This window comes from Drosophila mojavensis, unplaced genomic scaffold, assembly GCF_018153725.1.
Source record: "Drosophila mojavensis isolate 15081-1352.22 unplaced genomic scaffold, ASM1815372v1 contig_136, whole genome shotgun sequence".
Classification (NCBI taxonomy): Eukaryota; Metazoa; Arthropoda; class Insecta; order Diptera; family Drosophilidae; genus Drosophila; species Drosophila mojavensis.
Genome location: NW_025318667.1, coordinates 21238526 through 21260227, shown reverse-complemented (window position 1 = coordinate 21260227; position 21702 = coordinate 21238526). Strand labels below are relative to the sequence as shown.

Below are 21702 nucleotides of genomic sequence, written 5' to 3'. Positions count from 1 at the left end.
CCCCACACTTTGGGCAGCCGGTGGCCCCAGCTTGGCATTTTCCCTCTCTCCTCCCCTACATATATATTTTTTTTTTGGCTGTTTGGTGCTTAAGTTCGACAACTCAATAAAATGTGCTTTATGGCAAAAAAAAAAAAAAAAAAATGAGAGAATCGAGTGAAAAAAAATGAAAACAAAAACAGAAGAAAAGCAAAAGGCAGACACGGGCACAACCCATTCCAGGGGCTAAAAGTAAATGTTTGTTGATACTCCGAAAGGTCCTTTCGCTGGCTTCCTGCGCGCACAGCAGCTGGTTCCACGGTTTCCGCCCCGGCGTGGTCTGGCCTCGCTTTGGCACTGCTTTGCCACCGGGTCTGGTTATGTTTTCCTTACCACTTGCTCCAAAGAACTCGACTCCCTAGCAATTGATTTGCCATAATTTAAGTTTCTCTTTTTTTGTTTTTGTGTATGTGTGTGTGTGTGTGTGTGTGTGTTTTTTTTTTTTTTTTTTTGCCCAAATGCCGCACGTTCTGGTGAGCCGATGCCAAGGCTATGGCGACGCTTTGTTTCTACTTACTTATAAATGAGAAAATCGTTTTATGATAACGGCTACAACAGGAGTAGAACGAGCCACCAGGCACGAGGCTGGGCCCACGGGGCATCTGGTTTCCGTATATTTCAAATTCTATTTTCAATATTAAAGTGTTTCTATGACTTGGTTAAATATTTTTGATTTGTGTTCCATTTTTGATTGAATTTTGTATTATATTAAATTAAAAATAATTAAATATGTATGGAAAATTTAATATTTATTATTATATAAACGGGGTTGACCAAGTAAAATATACTAGCTTTCTATATGCTTGCTTAATGTTGGTTAAAATATTTATGAATAATTATACAATTAAATCGTAAATAATTATATGCAAAATATTTTGATTTTTATTATTATTATTTTAATTGTTATTAGGATAATATAAGTAATATAAAATTTTATTAAAATAAATTAACTTCTTAAAAATAGTAAAAATATAGTAAATGTTATCAATATAGTATAATAAATATAAATATAATTCATTTAAATTATAATAATAAACACAGTAAATATTTTTAATATAATATAAAAAACATAAATATAATATATATAAATTTTAATTATAATATTACATATAGAAAATATGCTAAATGTTATTAATATAATATAAATAATATAAATATAAATAATTTATATTATAATATTAAATATACATAGTATATAATTAATGAATTCCTCTTATTATTATTATTTTTTTGCAAATATCGTCTCCTGAGCTATAACTACGCAGCCTCTCGATTGCTGTCTCTAATTTTTGTGCTCATTCGATTTTTTTTTTTTTTTTTTTGTATATTTATTTTAAGCGCTGAATCTGTACAATGCAAGTTTAGTACCTTAACAACACAATTAGATATTTATATAGAACCTAACCTTCTGATGTATTCAGGAGGACTTACAAATATATATTTACATTCATTCGATATCTCTGGCTTCAACATAACAAACGCTTCATATTTCAATTGAACAGAAATTGCTGCCTACTTTCAGGCGCAGACAAAAAAGTTTTCTCTTGTTCCCCTTTTCTTCCTTTTAATTTTAATTTGTATTTTTTAGTAACACGTTTAGTGGCAGCATAATCTAGCTCTACATATTATATATATACATATATACATATTATACATATATTAATAACAAAAATCTAAGATGATTTATACTTAGATTTCATATATATTAATATTGCTATTCTTACATTTACTGCATTTTTTTTTTGTATATTTAGGTATTGGATAATTCTTTTTTGGGGAGATCTGAAGGGTTGCACTTTTTGAGGCGTCTTTTTCTCGGCTTGGCAGTTCGCAAACTTGTATGGTTGCCAAGCCGTTTAGAGTACCTTGCAGCATATTATTGTAGGACATCTCATCTCATTTAAATTTCAAACGTCAAACGTCAAAGCCCCATACGAGTTTTCATTCAGCTCGCATTTGGTTGAAGTAAATCGTTCGATTAGTTTGCTTTAAAATTGCTAAAAAAAAAGAAGAAATTTTCGATTTTAATTCCGTTGCATATTTAAGCTGCTCGCGGTTTCACACACACACACACACACACACACACATAGTTTTGTAGTTCTTTTCGATTTGAGTTTGTTAAATCGCGCTGACACAGCACAGCTGTCAAGCTGTGCAAACTATGCAAATCTGTTGTGGCAAACCGGCAACTGAATAAAGCTTCTCGAGCATCCCAGCTATCCCGGGCATGGTAAGCGGCTGAAGTAGTGGAGCCGCGCGTAATTAAGGATTCGTGAATACTTTTGGTGTGATAAGCGCTCGAACAGTGCTTCGGACACGTCTGTGTGAGTATGACTAGAGCAGAGTCTGTGGACCCAATGTGTGTGAGTGTGACTGTATGTGTGTGTGTGTGACGCACAAAGGTGCGAAAGAAAACTTTCAACTTTTGCTACTTTCGCTTTGCGATAAGAAAACTTGCAACGCGTTGTTGAACTTGCACTTAGACGTCACGTTTGCGTTCACCTTCGCCAAATACAACGTATATATATATATATATATATATATGTATGTGTGGCTGTTGCTGTGGCTCGAGCTCGCCTTGGACGTCGCGACGCATCACTTAAAGTCAACGGCTGCGACGTTGTTGGCAATTAATCAAAAGGTGCGTGATTATCGCACGCTGGCCGACAAGGATAACACCACGAGTGTGTGTGTGTGTGTGTGTGAATGTGTTTGTATTTATGTATTTGTGTAACTGTGCGTGCGTTGCGATGCTCAAGTGCAAAGAAAGCAAATATTAAAACATATTTTAATCTAGCAAATGCAATGACATCTCTCTCGCTCACACACACACACACACACACACAGTCAGTTTTTCTATGTGTGCTGCTGGTAAATAATAAATTTATCATTTGTCAGCAGTTAAATGCTTTGGCGTAACGTGCACAGAGCAGAGCATACGGAGGACCCGAGCGACGAATTAATAATTCATTGCGTATACGACGCGTTTGCCCACTAGACACAGCAAACTGTCATACGAATATGACACAAGCGTACACACACGCACACACACGCACACACACGCGCACACACGCACACACACACATGTACACACACATATAGAGAGTCGCAATAAATCGTCAAGTTTATGTTTGAAGTGTTTATTGAATCCATGATATTCGACGCACAGCCGCCTGCACGTTCCTGTGCGTCCTTTTGGCCATCGAGCAGTCATTTTGTCATTTGTGCAAATATTTGGCCAACGTTCGTTGTTGTTGTCCAGATGGATTGGACCGGACTTTCGAAGCGCCTCCTCGCCCCCTCACCCCCTCACTAGCGACACTGCTGTTTGCTTTTTATAGGCCTGTTAGCCACTGGCTGACATAAATGTCTTGCCGCCTCGTGTTATTTTTTGTAAATCCTTTCAACGTGTCGTCGAAATGTCGGAAATGTTAAAATATTTGCACAGCCTGCCGGCAAACGGTTATGGCCATTGCCATTGCCATTGCCATTGCCCAGCAGCCAAACGGAAGCCGCTTGCCGCTTGCCACTTGCCACTTGCCACCTGCCACCCACACACACACACAGACACACACACGCATGGGGATTTGTTTGGTATTGGGGCGTGCGTGCGTGCGTGGCGGCCCAAACGTAGCGCATTCTCAGCTACAGTGATATGTCTTGCACAAATATTGATATAAGTACTTCATACAGCTATAACATATAGGACAGACAGACAGACAGACAGACAGACGGAGTGATAGACGGACAGACGGACGGATGCTGCTTAAGTGTCACGGTTATTGTTTGCCCAAGCAAGTGATTGCTGTTTTATACCTTTACCTATCTCATATTCTCTCTCTCTCTCTCTCTTGCTGTCTCTATATCTATCTCTCTCTCTCTCTCCTTATATTACATTCATGGCAGCAACAGTTAACAAATGAATTGGTCGAGTATTCTATTTGTATATGTGCAAGACTTGCTGAAACTGAAGCATACGAATTTCTATCTATCTATAAATATTCTGTATATGAGAGGAGAGCTGTTAGAAGGGGAATGTATTAGTATTAGTGCTGGAGTGCCACTGCCAGAGCTAGAATTTGTCATATCATAATCGATATATGCTTAACATGAAATCCTTTATTACCTTCTGCCTTAAATGTTAAATTTTCGCTCAGTGCAGCCGCGTGGACTCTATAAATCGGCAGCTGGTTGTAGTTGCAGCTAGGCGCTTTCGCTTTCGGCTGAGCACAAATCGTGTTGTATATACATATAGTATAGATATATTTGTATGTATGTATGTATGTGTGTGTGTTAACTAACCGCAGAAAAAAAAAAACAGAAGCCAGGGCTTAGCTCTCGAATTGGACAGCATCTTTGCGCTGAGCCTCGCGTGCAGTCCATTAAATGAAACTTAGTTCATATTGTTAGGCTCGTTGGCGCGTGTCCTGCATGTCCTTCGCACAGGAGCCACTGTGCAGCGAGCAGCGAGCGCAGTTCTCTGTGTTTGCGTAGTAAATTAAATGATTTTTCGCGCCAGCTACGGCCACACCAGGCCACACACAGCAGGGCCTAGCCGAGCCGAGGAGCCGAGGGGCCGAGGAGCCGAGCAGGAGACTTGGCCCGAGCCGCGCAGCAGACCAGACCACGCCATGCGGTGCGTCCACAACATTTTTATGTGTTTGTTTGCGGCAACAGGAGCCCGGCGGCTGTGGATGATGCTGTCTGTGTGGCTGTCCCGGCTGTCCGGCGGGCCGGCTGCCTTTTTGGCAATGTTTTAACGTTAATTCATGGTCGTATTTTTATGTTGCACTCGTTGCGCGACGCCGGGCGATGCCACGTCGCCTTTATTGGCCCAGCGGCAGTGCTAAAGTGTTTACTAAATAAGCAGATTTCTCTTGTCTCTGCAGCAGGTCGTGGCGCGTGGCATGCGGCATGCGGCATGCGGCATGTGGCGTGTCGCGGATCGCAGGTCGCGCTAATGGAATGGCTTTCGCATGGCTTACCTGCGAGGCCCCCATCGGCCGGTTGACTTATTTAATTAAATCAACGCTGCGGCCGGCTTTAAAGCGCCCTCTAAGGCCCTAAGCTGCGGCTAAGTAGCCAAAAGGACATTGGCATCATGATGGCCCCCATTGTTGTTTAGTCTAACGACAGCCGCAAAGCCAAGCTGAACAAAGGCAATGGCTAAGCCAAGCCGTGACAGAAATAAGGCCAAAGACTGCTCATAAAACTTGCAAATTGCGGCCGCACATTGATGAAATGTAAAAACCCTCAAAAAAAAAAAAAAAAAAAAAAAAAAAAAATGAGCAGGAGAAGAAACATAAGACGGGAAAAAGTGGGAAACTGCTAGTGGGACACAGTTGCGGACACATGTTTCGCGTATCGCAGCTCTCATAAAAATGTGCAACTTGCAACAGTTGCTGCCATCCAAATGCGAATGAGCGACAACAGCGAACAAGTGACATGAAAAACTTCAGCCGAACGACGCAACGTGGCAGCCAAAAACGTTGCAACAACGTTGCAGCCAACTGTGAATGGGGCGCGTGACACGGCATTGGTAATGCAAATATATATATATATATATATATATATATATATATATATATATATAATCAATTTCATAAGGACATTATTTGAGCAACAGTTGGTTAACAATTTTTAATTTTTGTTTAATTTGTTTGAATATTTATTAATTTTTTAAGCGTTAATTTGACTTTGTACTTCAGTTGTTTTTTTTTTTTTTAGCTTCACTTTCAACCTGAATATTTATTAATGAGAGAGAATGTTTTATGTTAACTATTTTATTTTTCTTTGTCTGATAAAACTTGGCTTTAGTTTTAATTTTTAAAATTTTTTAATGACAGAATTTGACTGTTACTTATTTTTTTTTTGTCAGTAGAATTTGACCTGACTTTCAACCTAAGATTTTTTTTTTACCAACTTTTCATATTTCACATACTAACTTAATATACGAATATAAGTCTTTAAAATATTATATAATTTTAATTTTGTTTTTTTTTTTTTTTTAATGTACATAAGCTACACAAATATTGTGAATTTTCTTTCACTTAACATTTTTACATTCAAAATAATTTATATATATATAAATATAAATTTCTTTACACAGAGAATTCTTAACTTTACATCAATAAAAAGATTAAAATTAAGAAATTAAAATTATAAAATATTTAGAAATTATTCGCAGATTGACAAAATAATAGGCAAATTAATTTTTTAAATTTAAAAAAAAGGATATAATAATGAATATAAGTTACATAAAAAAAAAAACAATTCAAATTGAAGTTTAGAAATTTTCACACAAACATACATACATGTATTTATACATTCACAAATTATATTATTAATGTGAAAATAGCATACATACATACTATGCACACACACACACACTCACACATACACCACGGGCTTACACACACTACGAACACGCTGCCATCGTCAGCCTTTGGTTCTCGTTCGCCTCACAATGGGCAGCCGCTGAATGGCTGGGCGTGGCAATAACTTAACGATGCGCAGCTAGAAGAGGTGCAAGTGCGAAACAGGTGGGCACCGCCGAGAGCTGTTGGCCGGGTGGCGGCTGCAGAGGGTGGCTAAAATAAATCTTGCACAATAAGTTTTGGCGATGGCGTCAAAACGCTCAAAGCGACCAAGCAACAACAACGACGTCGGGCAGCAGCAGCAGAAGAAGAAGAAGATGAAAAAGCATAGCATAGCATCGCATGGAACAAGAGCAACGCAAATGACACGAGCTCAGGGAGCGAGCGGCAGAGCGGCAGAGCGCGCCGACAGGCGGCTGCCTGGCAAAAATAGCCTTATCAGTTCCTGTTTCCTGTCGAAAGTTTTCATATTTTTGCGCGTGGCTGCAGCAGCGACAGAGCCAGCAGCAGCAGCAGCAGCAGCAGCAACAACAATGGCAAAAGTAAACAGCGCGCTGAGGGCGAAAGCAACACACGGAAAGTGTTGCCACATTTTTTCATTTTTTTCTTCTTCTTCTTTTTTTTTTTTTTTTTTGCAACATTTGATTTTGCAAGGTTCACTCGCACCCGCTCCCCATGCCCGCCGTCGTGTCCCGCCTTGTTGGGCAACTGTGGAGCATAACAGCAACCACAATAAAAAGCAGGAAATATTTAAACATTTTTCTTTTAGTTTTGCATGAAACGGCTGCGACGTCGACTGCGCCGCAACCATTTTCACACTTATTGTCAGATTTTGCTTTGTGTTTTGCCTTCGCCGTCGCCGTCGCCGTCGACGTCGCCGTCGTTTCACTGTGAAATGACGCACAGCCGAGATAACACGTCGCACTGGCAAAAGCTGCAACAATTTTTATGTTGCAGCTGTAAATGTGGTCGACACCAGACACCCACTGTCAACCGGCCCAGAGCCCAACGACCCACCAACCCACCGACCCACCGACCCACCGACCCACCCCCAATGGCCTGCCCCCTCCAGCTGGTGCCACAAGTCTTTGCCACCAGCCGTGGCGCATATGTTGCTCATATGCCTGCCAAACGCTCAATTTGTTTTCCCTTTTGTGTGTCTCTTTGTGTGTATGTGTGTGTGTGTGTGTGTGTGTGTGTTTCTGTTTGTGTATTAATGGCACTCTTAAATTTACAGGATATACGCATAATTTTGCAAACGGACAATACGCCTGCCTGTCACGCCCACTTGACTCACGCCTGAGCTCGCCTTTACCACCTTGACAAAATTTTCCTTCGATACATTGAGAAAGCTGTAAGCCGCAACTGAATACGAAGTATGACTGTTAGTCGATGCCGTAGTCGGAGTCCGTTTTGGATTCGGAGTGGCAGTCCGGTTTGGATTCGGAGTCAGAGTTGGAGTCGGAGTCCGAATGTGCGTCGCAATTTGGGTCGAAATATGAGTCGGAGTCGGAGTCCCAGTCGGAGCCTGAGTCCCAATCGGAGTCTGAGTCGTAGTCGGAGTCGGAGTCGGAGACTTAGTCGAAGTCGGGGAGTTAGTCGGAGTCGAAGTACGAGTCGATGCCGTACATTTAGACGAAGTCTGAATCGTTTTACCCGAAGTCGGAGTGTGAGTCGAAGCCTGAGTCGGGATCGGAGTTGGACTCGGAGTCGGAGTCTGAGTAGAAGTCTCAGTCCAAGTCGGAGTCCAAGCCGGAGTCCAAGTCGGAGTCCAAGTCGGAGTCCAAGTCGGAGGTCAAGCCGGAGTTCAAGCCAGAGTTCAAGTCGAAGTCCAAGTCGGAGGCGGAATGTGAGTCGACGTCGAAGTCGAACTCGGTGGCGCAATTTGCGTCTGAGCCGAGTTCGGAAGCGGAAATTCAGCCGAGCTCTTAGTCGGATTCGAAGCCCGAGTCCGAGTCATACTCTGGGTCGGAATCGAGGCTTTCTATCGATAATAATTGACAGTTTCAAGCAAACCTTTTATGCTGTGAAAGCAAAATATTTTTGATCAACTTATTTTGTTTATTTCAAACTGTGAAATGTTTTGATAAAATATTTTTAAAATAAACACGTTGTCACATGACATTTGTATGTCAAATACAGCAGAAGCCTAGAAAACATGTTAATCACAGCTTTGCCATGGGTGCAGGGTGTTCTCACTGAAGCTTACGTAATTGCATCCATGTGGACCATGTAGTCTAACGGATAGGGCGTCGGACTTCGGATCCGGAGGTTGCGGGTTCGAGTCCCGTCGTGGTCACTAAGGTGTAAAGAGCCTTTCTTTTTTAGTATATCTGAATCACATTCATTTGTGAAAGAGGAAGAAAACTCAGCGCGTTTTCTTTGCCGAGGCGTAGATGGAGAAAGCAAGAGAGGAGGCAGAGAGGGTGGGAAACTGACTTGAAAATTGATATGTAATGCGCCTTATATTTACATACTTATGTATAATTTATATATTATTATTATAATGATATATATTTACAGATTTTTAGACGCCCATTAGGGGTGTGACAAATGGGTAAGTGCAATAGATTTTGTAAAGATTCGAAATTTGATATATAAACCATCAAATATACATTTTTAGTATTTTTGTGAATTTCCATTGTGAATAGCTTTGGTGCTGCTAATATCTTAACTTTGCCTTTCAGATGGAATGGAATATCCTTCTTACAATATTTTTCTAGTGACAATCTAGTTGAGTATCGATGGCACTAAAGTAACATATCGATAGATTTATAGCTTAGGATCGATAATTAACTCTGTATTACATCAGTAACTATGGTTAGTGATTGCATATAGATCATGCATATAAGCACCTTTAAGCCTTTCCACCCAACAAGAAAGAATATTGCTAATATTATTTGCCAAATAATAAAATTTGACAAAAGTTTTTATTGAATTTGCTACAGTATTTGATTTGCTCACTAAATTAAATTTGGGTTTGTTTATTCAGGCTAGAGGTAAAATATTTGTTTAGATTTTTGAAAAGGTGTCCATATCTACTATGTCAGCAGGCACATACTAAGCTTCACTCTTTTTATACCCTGAGCCCAATCAGGAAATTAGGGTATAATGGGTTTCTTGAAGTTTATGTAACAGGCAGGCAGGGGGCGTAACAGAGCCCAAAATGTACGTATACAGTGTGTGTCACTGAAAATTGTACAGCTAAATTTCGTTGTTATTTGATTTTAATATGAAGTAAACATTTTAATGTTAACCATGTTCATTTTTAAATATTTTTCTAAATTTGTTAACAATTTTTATTATCCATAAAATGCTTATTCCATAGATGATGATTTTTCACGTCTCCTCCCTGATTTCCTGAAGTAACATTTTATATATTTATTATTTATTTACTTAATATTTTTATATGCATACATATGTGTATAAATACATATATTTTTTATTTTCATAAGCAAATGTCAGTGTTGGTAAAGGTGTTGCACTTCGAAGAGTACGTAGATTCTGATTCGGATCCAGGAACTGCTTTGCTTTAGAATTTTTTTTTTTTTACGTTTTCTTTTCGTTCTTATTTTTTTTACTTACTTTCCATTCAAATTAAATTATAGCTAATTTTGCATAAATTAAAATAAGCTGAGTTATTTAAAAACTCATCTCAAACGCAGTGCAGAGGATCTGCTAGCCGACTAGAACTTTTGTACTTGATCGCAATGATTGTTTTGATTTCTGACAAAGTCTTCATATCTATGCCAGCTAGTGGAGGAGACACTAAACTTCCATCTTTTTCCCTCTCTCTCTCTCCTATATTTTTTTTTGCATATGTTTTACAAGTTGTTTTGTTTTGGTCTGTGGCACGTAGAGTCTGAAAGTAATTGTGGCAATATGTACTGCCAGTTATTGATATATATATATATATATAACATATATAAATATATATGTATATGTGTTTGTATGGAGCTGCCTATGTGAGCCTTTTGACAATAAGTTTCAGTTTCTAGCATGTGTATGTGTGTGTGTGTGTGTGTGTGTGTGAGTATCTGCTGTGTGGGAGTAATACGAGTAACACTTATCAAAAGTTTGTTGCTAACACATGCAAATTGAAATGTGTGACTACACCCACACACACACACACACACACGCGCACTCACACAGTTACAGCTGCTGGCGGCACATTGTTGCCAGCAGTTTGGCACACGTACAGAGTACATGAGTCTGGCGCACACGTGCACGTAAACATAGGGCACAAAACGTACCCCCACTCACCTGGCAGGAGTAGCAGGAGCAGCAGGAGCAGCAGCTGCAGTTGCTGCCACTGCGGCTGTGTAGCCTGTGTGTGCCTGCTCCACTCATGTACATGTGTGGGTGGTCCGTGTCTGCGTTCGTCTTCGAGTGCCTGGCCTCTAACTTCCGCCTGTTTTAACACCTAACAACCAAGAAACCAACAACTTGCGCTGCCGCTGCCGCTGCTGCTGCTGCTGCTGCTGCTGCCGCTGCTGCTGCTGCTGCATACTTATTATAGCTGCAGCATGTGTCTCTTTGTTGTTGGCTGGCAACACTTTTCCAAAATCCAAAATTCACCCACAAGCTTCTAGTGCGTGTGCTTGTGTGTGTGCGTGTGTGTGTGAACGTGTGCGGATTTCAACATGAGTTTTAGAAACAAAAGTTTTTGATTTCTTTGTTCAGCTCGCTGTTGTTTTTGTTGCTTTCTTTTTAATGTTTTTTTTTTTTTTTTTTTTTTGGTTTCTTTTGTCACAGCAACTTTTTATTGGAGCAGCATATGCGATGCTTTGCAGCTGCAGCGCCCACACACCGCCACGCCCCCAGCCACCCCCAGCCGCCCCCAGCGGCTCTGTCGCCTCCATTTGTACCTTTTGTAGTTGGCATAATTGCAGCTTTTGGAGCTGTCAAACTTTTGCATACGCACTTTGATTTCTTTAGATAGAAACAACAACAACAACAACAACGGCCAAAAACTTGTGTTGCTAACAACAAACAAAGCGGCAAAGGCAAGCAAAGGGAGGGAGGGAGAGAGAGAGGGTGGCAGAGAGGGAGAAAGAGAGAGAGAAAAAAAAACACATTTTAATTGCATATCTGCGGCGCTGCTGGCAGAGGCTGAGCTGACAGCCTCACAAAACTTGCTCCATTTCTAATTGAGTTACATTTATTGCCGAAAGCTGGCCACGCCCACGCGCTAGATGCGCCCTAAGTATATTCGTAATTTAATATGAGTGACATTCGCTGTTCGCTGACAAGTTTAATACCTCAGCTCACCCCACCTCAGAGTCAGTCCGCTGCTCCGCCCCTCCCTCTGTTTTCCACCCCCTCGTCCCTCTCACGTCACGACTATCGTCTATTGGATAATTAAGCCACTTGGCGACAGGTTTGACAGCCTTACTTTGAATTGTCAGCTCCATTGGTTGAGATGCAGACGTTGATGCTGCCGTTGCTCCTGCTACTGTTACTGCTGCTCCTGCTGCTGCTCCTGCTGCTGCTCTTGCTGCTGCTCATGCTGCTGCTCCTGCTGCTCCTCCTCCTGAAGCTTCTCCTCCTGCTGCGGTATTTGTGGCTCACGTTGCGGCACTGTGCGCTCAATTTCATTTTGGACGACAACTTGAGATTGTCGATTGGGCCGTGGACATGTTTTTGGCTCTTGGCTGCTGGCCTTGTCCCTGGCGGCGACTCGCGCCTGACAGCGCCTGACCAAAAGTTGAAGTTCAATTAAATTTCAGTTTTGCAGCTTTTGTTATTTTTGTCATTTGCAGTTTGATCGGTTCCTGTTTGCGGCCATTATCTATGGGGACATTGAGAAATTGAAAATTATGATGCTGATTCTGATGCTCACGCCGCTGTGGCTGCTTCCCTCTCGCTCTGGCTGACGCTCTCCCCGTCCCAGTCGCGCACTGTGGATTGTTTCTGCAGCGCTGATTGCAAAATGCAATTCGCATTAAAAACTTTCAGTTGGCCAAGTTGTGGGCAAAAAGTTTTTGGCATTGGGTTGCATGATTGACGCGTTCGCCTGGCCTGGACAATTGCAGTTGCAGCTGCAGCTTAATCTATGGGACCTGCCACATTTGGCAAAGGGCAACAGAGAAAGAGGCAGCGACAGAGAAAGAGACAGAGACAGAGAGAGTTGTGGCACAAAAAGGACTTGCTGCATCTGGTTACATCAGGCATTCACTTGCGGCAGTTAATCAAACAGTAAACGGCAGGCTTTCATCTACCTTTTTGGGCTGATGATGATTAGGCCTTTGCCTGATGCCTGATGGCTGCTGCCAGCCTGAGTTGCATGATAACCGACAAGCAAGCAGGGAGAGAAAAAAAAAAAAAGGAAGCAAATGAAAAGTCGAAGCAAATGCCGAAGCGCTTGGCTTGTGTTGGTGGCACACCTAAGGCAGCCGGCCGTGTCTGAGTCAGGCGCCCAACCGCGTTGCCGCTTGCCGCTTGCCGCAAACCCAAGCCACCAAATGCCACCACAGCTTGTAGCAATTGTCGTACCATTTGTCAGAAGCACGCGTCGACACTCCTCCCTCGCGGCACGCTGCGCATGTGCCGAGGGCCGCAGTGGTCCGACGCCTCGCCGCTGCCATCACCAAGCAATGGAGTCCACCACGTGCTGGCCGTGTGGACGGCGAGTGGCACATGGTGGATGCCATTCGTTTCGAAAATCCACTTCGACAATTGGCAACGACGTTTCGCAGCTCGTCCGTTCGGCAACCAGGCTCGGCCGTCGCCAGCAGCCAGCATCCAACGGCCGTGCAAACGACAGCCACAGCCGACGCATGGCCAACCACCCGAGCGGCAGTTCGGCTCGCCGCTCGGGATGCTGTACGGCCGCCAGCGATGCTGCTGCGCTTTCAGTCGATCGACAACGTTCCCAACAGCCAGTTGGCTTCACGCAGCACAACAGACACCGGCACACACACTCACACACACACACACAGTGCTAAACAATTCATTTAAAGATACGCGTGTGTCTCCGGGTTCCAATTATCACCAATAATACAGTAATGCGTGCCCGTGTGTGCTAACTACCTATATATATACTATATATGTATATATCTTCTTTTTTTTTTATTGTACTCAACTGCATTTTGTGCTAGTGTGGAAATAATGTTCATGTGCAACGCTTGAATTGCCCAAATGTCTGGCCAGAGCCAGAGTCAGAGCTCAGAGCAGATATTGTCGAAACTCTCAAGGAATTGCAATCCGTTAATCAGCACAGCTTAAGAGCCAACCATCTATATCAATCGAGGGTAAATGCGCATCATCTCAAAGCTGCAGCTGTATCGCTTCTATCTCGTGCTCATCGATCGCAATGACAAAATGCTGATCGCTGTTCTGTTGATAGTCGCGCTCGTCGAAGGTAAAAAATCAATTCATTTCAATAAATTTAGTCTACTTTAATCTATATCTTGATTATTTATTTATTTTTACTTTTTTGAGATTGTGGCATTATTTTTTTTTTTGGTTATCACTGATTAAATAATAAATATGTTGATGTGAATTTATATAGAAATATAGAGTCCAATCAGTTGAACTTATCGGGGTTTCATTGAATATAATATTCTCTAAGACTAATAAGTAAACTTTACTTTCATTTCTTAGTTTTTTTTTGAGCATTAAAACGAAAGATTACAGTTATATATAAAATATGTGTTTCATAAATAAAATAAATATTTATATTTGTATTAAATATGTTGCTACGTTCTTGTGGGTGGAGATATATTCCCATCAATTTTCAAGATATACATTTTAAAATATATGTCAAAAAATACTTATCTTTTAAAAAATGAAGAATATATTGATATATAAAAAATGTAATAAAGTTTTTTTTTTTTTTTTTTTTTTTTTTGTAACTCTATATTCTTATGGGAACAATATAGTTTTACAGTTTAAAAAAAAGTATGATAGTAATGAAAGGATTTATTCCAAACGTTTGTCTTTATTTTTGAATATGACTATAAAAATATACAAAATATAATAAGAAATATAAGTTTGTTAAAGTTAAACTTGAATTTCTAAACTTACGATTTACTTAAACTTTATTCATTGATTAAAAGTTTATATTTTTATAAGAAAAAGGCAGTGCGAAAACACAAGTTTTTATATCAGCAATGAAATCAAAGATAATTTTGAGAAATTTTGCATTAAATATAATCAACATAAATTAGTGGCTTTGGGAGAAACTGAAATAAATAATTATAGCTAAATATAAAACAATATAAAATACAATGCAAAAGAATTTGAAAGGGACTAAAGCTATAAGAAGAATATAAAGTAAAATTTTAAAAATAAAAATATATAAGTATTGTATATTGATCATAATTAAAAAAAATATATTTTACTTAAATTTTGTTTTCCAAAATTTATTAAAAATTTAAAATAATCAAAAATATTATGAAGAGAGAATAATATTATGTTAAAAGGAAAATGCTTTGGCTTTAGGCCTTTCCTCTATTTGGCGCTTCTTTACTCTTCGATAATGGTCAAAAAATGATTATCAATATAGTAAATGTAAATTAATTATGCATCTGGGTCTTAAATAAAGCAATTACTTTTGATGATTACTTTCAGATTTTGATAGTTTTTGAGGCAGCAAAAAGTTGAGGAGTAACCAAAAAATTTGTATTAAAAATTTGTGATAAAGAAAGTATTGAAAATGCTTTTAACTATTCACTTTTCATTTTAATAGGTAAACAATAATAAAGACCAAATAGTGATGCAAAAATTTAATTCATTCTACAAAATAGTATATCCAAAAGATTTTGTTAGCTTTACTTTAGTGTGGCTTAAGTTAGTTATGATTTCAAATCTTTGCAGCTCATATATATACACATACATATATATATATATATATATGCATATATGCTGTGCATCAAGTGCATTACTCTAATAAACCAAATTGTAATATAAAATCAATAATTATATGCAAAATGCGCTATCATTGTTCTGTCCGATGGCCACTGTTGGCGGGATTGCGATTGCCATTGGCACTTAGCAGTGTAAATAGCACATAAATAAACAAATAAATTAACAAACAAATAAATAAATAACAAACAAATAATAAAAACGAAGTGAATGGCAAAAACAGAAATCGACAGCCAAAGACAACGAGAATTTTTTTTTTTTTTATTATTATTATTAAAAACAGCCTCCAAAGTCCGTCCGATCGTCCGTCAGTCTGGCGGTGACACCAAACCAAAGCAACCCTCATTGCCAACATCTGTACAGACCGATTTACCTTTTGATTTAATTGCACAAAAATTACCTCCATTTTTTTTCTTCTTTTTTTTTTTTTTTTTTTTTTTTTTTATCCGCGTTTTATCGATGCCTGCGGCTGTGTGCAAAAGTAATTATTACAAATGAAGTTCACCAATTGATTTTATATCACTACCGAACACTTACCATGCGAGATTGTTAAAGCACAGATATGCATATATAGCTATGCATATAAAGCTATATATACATATATATACTTATAAATATGTTTATATTCAAGACTCTTTAACATAAAGCTGCGCTAATGGGCCTATACATGGAGGTAAACACTGTCCTTGACGGGGTTACATACGGTTTCATATGTTAAATATTTGTTTCAATTCAACAAAAACTAATATACTTTCCAGTCAATATGTGAACGAGTATAGGCATTGTTTGTTAATGGATGACTCGAGCACAACAAAGAATGCCCTTTTTTAATTTTAAACTCTGTTATTGCTTGTGCTATTTAGATCAAAACTAAAGAAAATTCAGTCAGAAGAGAAAAATAAATAAATTGATATAAATACATAACAAAACAAATAATAAGTAAAACGAAATATTTGAAAAAGAAAATGAAATGCCAAAGGTCTCATAAATTTATGATTAAAATTTTGCCATTTCTTCGATTTATAAAATTTACACTCTCTTGAAGCTACTAATTAATGTTTTCACTCTCAAAAAAAAAAAAAAAAAAAAAAAACGAAATAAATAAAAAAAAAATGAAAATTAATAAATAAAAAAAAAAAAATTAAAATAAATAAATAAAAAAAATAAATAAATAAAAATAATTAACTAATCAATAAAATAACTCCATATCGTTTCTAGTCTCAGTTTGCAGAAATAGACGGCTTAAGCTTTTGCAATGCGTTGTCAAAATACTTTTGTGCACCACTGTTTATATATGCTCACAACTCAAATTTGGCGGCTTGATTTATATTTGATGGCAAATTTAATTTAAAAATACAAATATTATATACTAGTACAGTATTTCTCAGTTATATTTGATTTTCTTCCATAATAAATTGAATTGGTATACAAGAAATAGAAAAAAAAATCGAAACCTTCTTTTGATTCAAATTAAATTCAAAGAAATTACAAAATATTAAAATATAAATTCCAAAATATTTTAAATATTTAAACAAGTTTAATTCAAATATGAGCAAGGTTTCCTATAGGGTTTGCCTGTCCGTCTCTCCCAAAAGATATAGAATTGCCAAATGGGTATGTCGAATATGCACAACCCTACATATATGTATATTTTTTCAAACATTAATTTCATAATTCAATAATTCAAACTCTTGAAAAAAAAAAAATAAATAAAATGTATATATATATATATTGCACCAGCAAGCAAATCTTCTGTTTTAAAGCGAGTATTAACAATATTGAAGCAAGCAATTTTTTCAAAAATCAATTTTATCTTAATAAACTGCAATTAAATGCTGTGCATTGTAATCGGCCCTTAAATCATGTTCAATTAACTGCTCTTTTAGATAAAAAAAATAATAATACAAATTAAATCAGGGGAAAAAAAAAAAAAACAAAAAAATGAGAAGAAAAACAGAAACAGAAAGCAGGAAAGTAAATGTATGTGAATAATTGGCAGATGAATAAACGGCATAATGAGCAATGGGGCAGTGCATAATTATTATATAGATATACATACATATATATCTGTATGTTTATATATATAAATATATGTGTGTATTTGTGAAGCATGAACATAAAATTGAAAAGTGCGCTTAAATCTCGGTAAACAATAATTCCCCAGTGATAATGATGCAATGCGAATGCGTTTGCGAATATATTAAGCGAGGCATCCAGGCAGCTAGCCATCCAGGCAGCCACCATGGTTCATGCCACATGCCACAGCGCCGGTTGCCAGTTGCCAGTTGCCAGTTGCCCGTTGTCCGTTGCCCGTTGTAATGGCCACTGATAATGATAAGCATAAAAGTGAAAATAATTTTCAATTACAGCAACATTAATAACCGATAATAATCCTAAACAAATATTGCATGAGGTGCACAGAGGAGAGAGGGAGTGGGATAGAGAGAAAGAGAGAGAGAGAGAGAGAGAGACAGTGTGTGAGTGTGCATATCAATGAAATGCAAATTAATTGCCCAGCATGTGGCTGCAATTGAAAACGTGAACTGAGCAGCCATAAATGATAAGCTACTTGCCCCACGTGCCCCGCACGCGCATGGCAGCCAGAGATCGGACGCACTTTAAACAAATACGCAATGTGCATTAATAAACTGTAAGCTAAACCGCAATATATTGCACAGGGACGGGCAGCCGGACAGACGGACAGTCGGACGAACGGACTGGCAGAGCTTTTGGCACTTTGTTAATTCTATGCACTCCGGCCGGATTGTCCCTCGGGTATCTTAATTGATACGACTCCATGGCCAGTTCAGGTCAGGTCGTGTGGCTGTGGCGGTTCTTTAGCTTTTAGAGTATGTGACCGCAGTCAGCCGCAAGCGGACACCCACGCGCCACTGAACCACCGCGGCGCGCCGCCTCTCACGCCCCTCACTCTGCCCTCACTTGCCTCACGAGCTGTTTCATCGAGTTGGCTTGCGCTTACCGCCACTTATGCAGCACATTGCTGCACAGACATATATGTATATAAATACATACATATATATATATATATATATATATATATATATATATATATATATATATATATATATATTGTAATATGTATTAAAGGCTTAGCTTAAAAAATAAAATAAAAGGTCGTGCAAGTTTTGTCACTAAGTACTTTACAACCAACACCAATGCACACACACACACAGACACACACACGCACGCTCACTGCATGTTGCACATAAAAAATGAGGGGGAAAAAAAAGAAAATGAAACCTTAAAGTTTCGCTTTTAGCATGCGCGCAGCTTCCATTTAGTTTAAATGCGTGCTTTACTTTGGCTGTATTAAATTAAAAAAAAAATATATTTATATATAAAGTGTTGAAACTGAAAAGTTTTAAATACCTAAAATGCTTTTTCTTCGGCTATTTATATAGTAAATCAAGCTGCTTGTCTTCAACAAAATTGACAACTAAATGATTAAAAAGAGCTGATCTCTCACAGCTCCCATTCTGCATTCAGTTTGGATTTCTAGAATTGGTTTGAGTATAGTTCGATATCATCGAATTTAATTACATGTGATCAGGCACTGAGAACCAAATTAATAACAGCATAATTAACTAGTCTTAAACATACTCTCACTCAGCTATTCAGTTCATATTCAGTTGGCATTCAAAACTGTGCAGTATTCAATATTTCTGTAAGCTCGGCGAGAATCAACGTGCTTCGGTTGAGAGCTGTGTATGAAATAAGCTCTTAAAAGTGAAGCTGGATATTACATTTAATCGACATGGCAATTGGTTAAGAGCTTACGTCGTTCACTCAGAGAGATGGACGAACGGGTGGAAAGGCGGATGAACGGACGGATGGACGGATAGAAAGAAGGATGGATGGATGGATGGACGGACCGATGGACGAACGGACGGATGGATCAACTGACGTATGTAAGAACTGACAGAAGGATGAATGGACAGACAAACGGACGGACCGACGGACGGATGAAAGGATGGACAAAAACAAGGCCGCACGGACGGACATAGAGACGAATGGACGGATTAATGCACGTACGCTCGGAAGACGAAACGAATGGACGGACGCATGAACGAACGGATGGGCAAGAAACGGAAATATAGATTGAAGGACGGAAACAAAGATAGAGGAGTGAAATAAAGATAGAGGAGTGAAAACTAGATGAACTCTACCAAATTCATTTACCTATATCTGATCAAATTTGGCTCATTTGGGTTACTCCACGCATTTCCCTAAGCTGCAAAGATTGATAATGAAATCAGCGTATAAAATCAGCATAGGGACATTCATCTAGTGTTATAATAATTTATGAATGCGCCTTATAGTCGATTAATTCTAAGACAATTATCCAAGAAATCGCGTAGTTGATTTATGCAGAATCCGGGTAAACATTTATCACATTCAACCGAAAGTACAGAAACAATATTAAAATCGAAATCGAAATAGATTCGATTGAAAACAATTTCTATAATTAAATATTGGGCATTGAATGTGTTTATGCAAGGTGAATTCCGAGATGTCATGCTGATTCAAAACGAATCCCCGATTGTGGATGGGCCCATAGAGAGCACTAATCCACCCACTGTCGGAAGGGGGAGGTGGGGTGGGGCGGCATATGAAAACTTTGGCAATTAAAAGCAACTCGTCGCTCATTTGCAACGCTTGGCCACTAAGAAAGGGCTGCGAACCCATTTCAAAGTGTGAAACAAAAATCAAGACACAATTAATTGCAAGACGTTTGTTAAGACTAAAAAAAAAAAAAAAAAAACAAAAAAAAAAAAAAAATCAAATTGAATTTTTCTCAAAAATTTGTTGTTTTTCCTCAGCTTCTACTGTTTTTTTTTTGTCTTGTTGCAAATTGAATTGCGAGTGCTACAAGTTGTAGACGACGATTTGTAAAAAATGCAAATGTGCGCCCAAAGTCGTGCGGCTGGCTGGCCGTTTGGCCATTAGGCGCAGTTGCCACCAACCGCGACCACCACTTCCCTCTACTTGCCTCCAACTGCCGCCAGTTGCTGCCACTTGCTGCAGCCATCATTTGTTATTTGCTGTTTGGTGGTAGCTCGCTAGTTCAACGGCCAAGCAAAACTGGCAACAGAGACTAACTTGGCCATTTGATTTTATGCACACACACACACACACACACGCCCAGACAAGTCTCTTCATGGCTTATGTAATGCTTGACATACCCTCTTTCAAATAGATAGGGTATCTTCAATTTTAGTCTGATTTGATTAGCCAAATATCGCTTCAGCTAAATATCGCTTTAATATCAGTATATGTATTTCCTCTTCATACCTAAAGATATAAGAGCCATTTGCTAGAAAGTTTTCTAGCAAATTTTGTAGGAAATTTTCTGGGACATTTTCTAGGCAATTTGCTAGGAAATTTTCTAGGACATTTTCTAGGACATTTTCTAGGAAATTTTCGAGGGAGTTTCTAGGAAATGTTTGAAAGAATTTGTTAAAAGATTTTCTAGGTAATTTTCTACGAAATTTTCGAGGAAACCTTTTGGGAAATTTTCGAAGACATATTCTAGGAAATTTCTAGGACATTCTCTAGGAAATTTTATAAGGAATTTTCTATGTTTTTGTTTTTTGAGAATTTCCATAAAATTTCCAGGATATTTTCTAGACAGTTTTCTAGGGAATTTTCTGTCGAGTTTTCTAGGAAATTTTTAAGGGACTTTTCAAGGGAATTTTGTAAGGAATTTTCTCGAAAACTTTCTAGTTAGAGCTCCATTTCGTTGCAGCATGTTATGAACTTTAGTAAAGTTATAAAAATTATGATTTAAAGTTAACTTATACATATTTTTTGTACTTAGAGCTCCTCTATAAACATATATATATATATTTATAATATGACTTATCTACTAAATATATACAAATACATATATTTTTCAATTATTTATTTATTTTTTTAAATTAATATTACAATTTTAATTATTATTTAAAAAAAAATAATATTACAATTTATTTATTTTTATGTATACTCTGCTTTATAAAGTCTAAGTGACTCCATAAAAATAATTCTATGAAAAAGACTAAGTTTATCAAAGGAAATTCTTTAAAGCTTTTCAGCCTTCGCATCGATAACTATCGATTTGTGAGTCTGCCATTCAGGTAATTAATCGAGCCACTTCAACACTTATTATAGCCCGACTACTTCGGAGCTATCCACAGGGTATATCTAGAGAGTATGGCTGGAGTTTTCCTCCGACAGCCGGAGCCACTTCCACTTGCCTCGTCAGGCTGTGTTTATTCAAGTTTTGTCTTTGGGCTGGCGGTGCTTTTGGGGCGTCCAATTCGGAGCTGGCTGCTCAAAAATTTGCCATTATCACCTATCATTGGCGCTTGGCGCAGGGATTTGTGTGTGCGCGCCATAAAAAAAAGGTGCCATGCAG

General features: G+C 38.5%; 1 protein-coding gene, 1 long non-coding RNA gene and 1 other non-coding gene across 3 annotated transcripts in view; all 3 read left to right on the top strand.

Annotated features, from left to right (window-relative positions):
- Window positions 1–1933: 1933 nt before the first annotated feature.
- LOC122757893 lies at window positions 1934–8558 on the top strand. Its single transcript, XR_006358077.1, has 2 exons — window positions 1934–2363; window positions 7654–8558. It is a non-coding gene; the product is annotated as an uncharacterized LOC122757893 (long non-coding RNA).
- An 84-nt stretch (window positions 8559–8642) lies between these two features.
- Window positions 8643–8715, top strand: Trnar-ucg. Its single transcript has one exon. It is a non-coding gene; the product is annotated as a tRNA-Arg (tRNA).
- A 4563-nt stretch (window positions 8716–13278) lies between these two features.
- LOC6584394 (lachesin) overlaps window positions 13279–21702 on the top strand; it is a 30956-nt gene continuing 22532 nt past the window's right edge. The window contains exon 1 of the mRNA XM_044011430.1: window positions 13279–13779. Within this exon, the coding sequence (XP_043867365.1) occupies window positions 13674–13779 (106 nt within the window). The 5' untranslated portion in view covers window positions 13279–13673. The remainder of the gene's footprint in view (window positions 13780–21702) is intronic.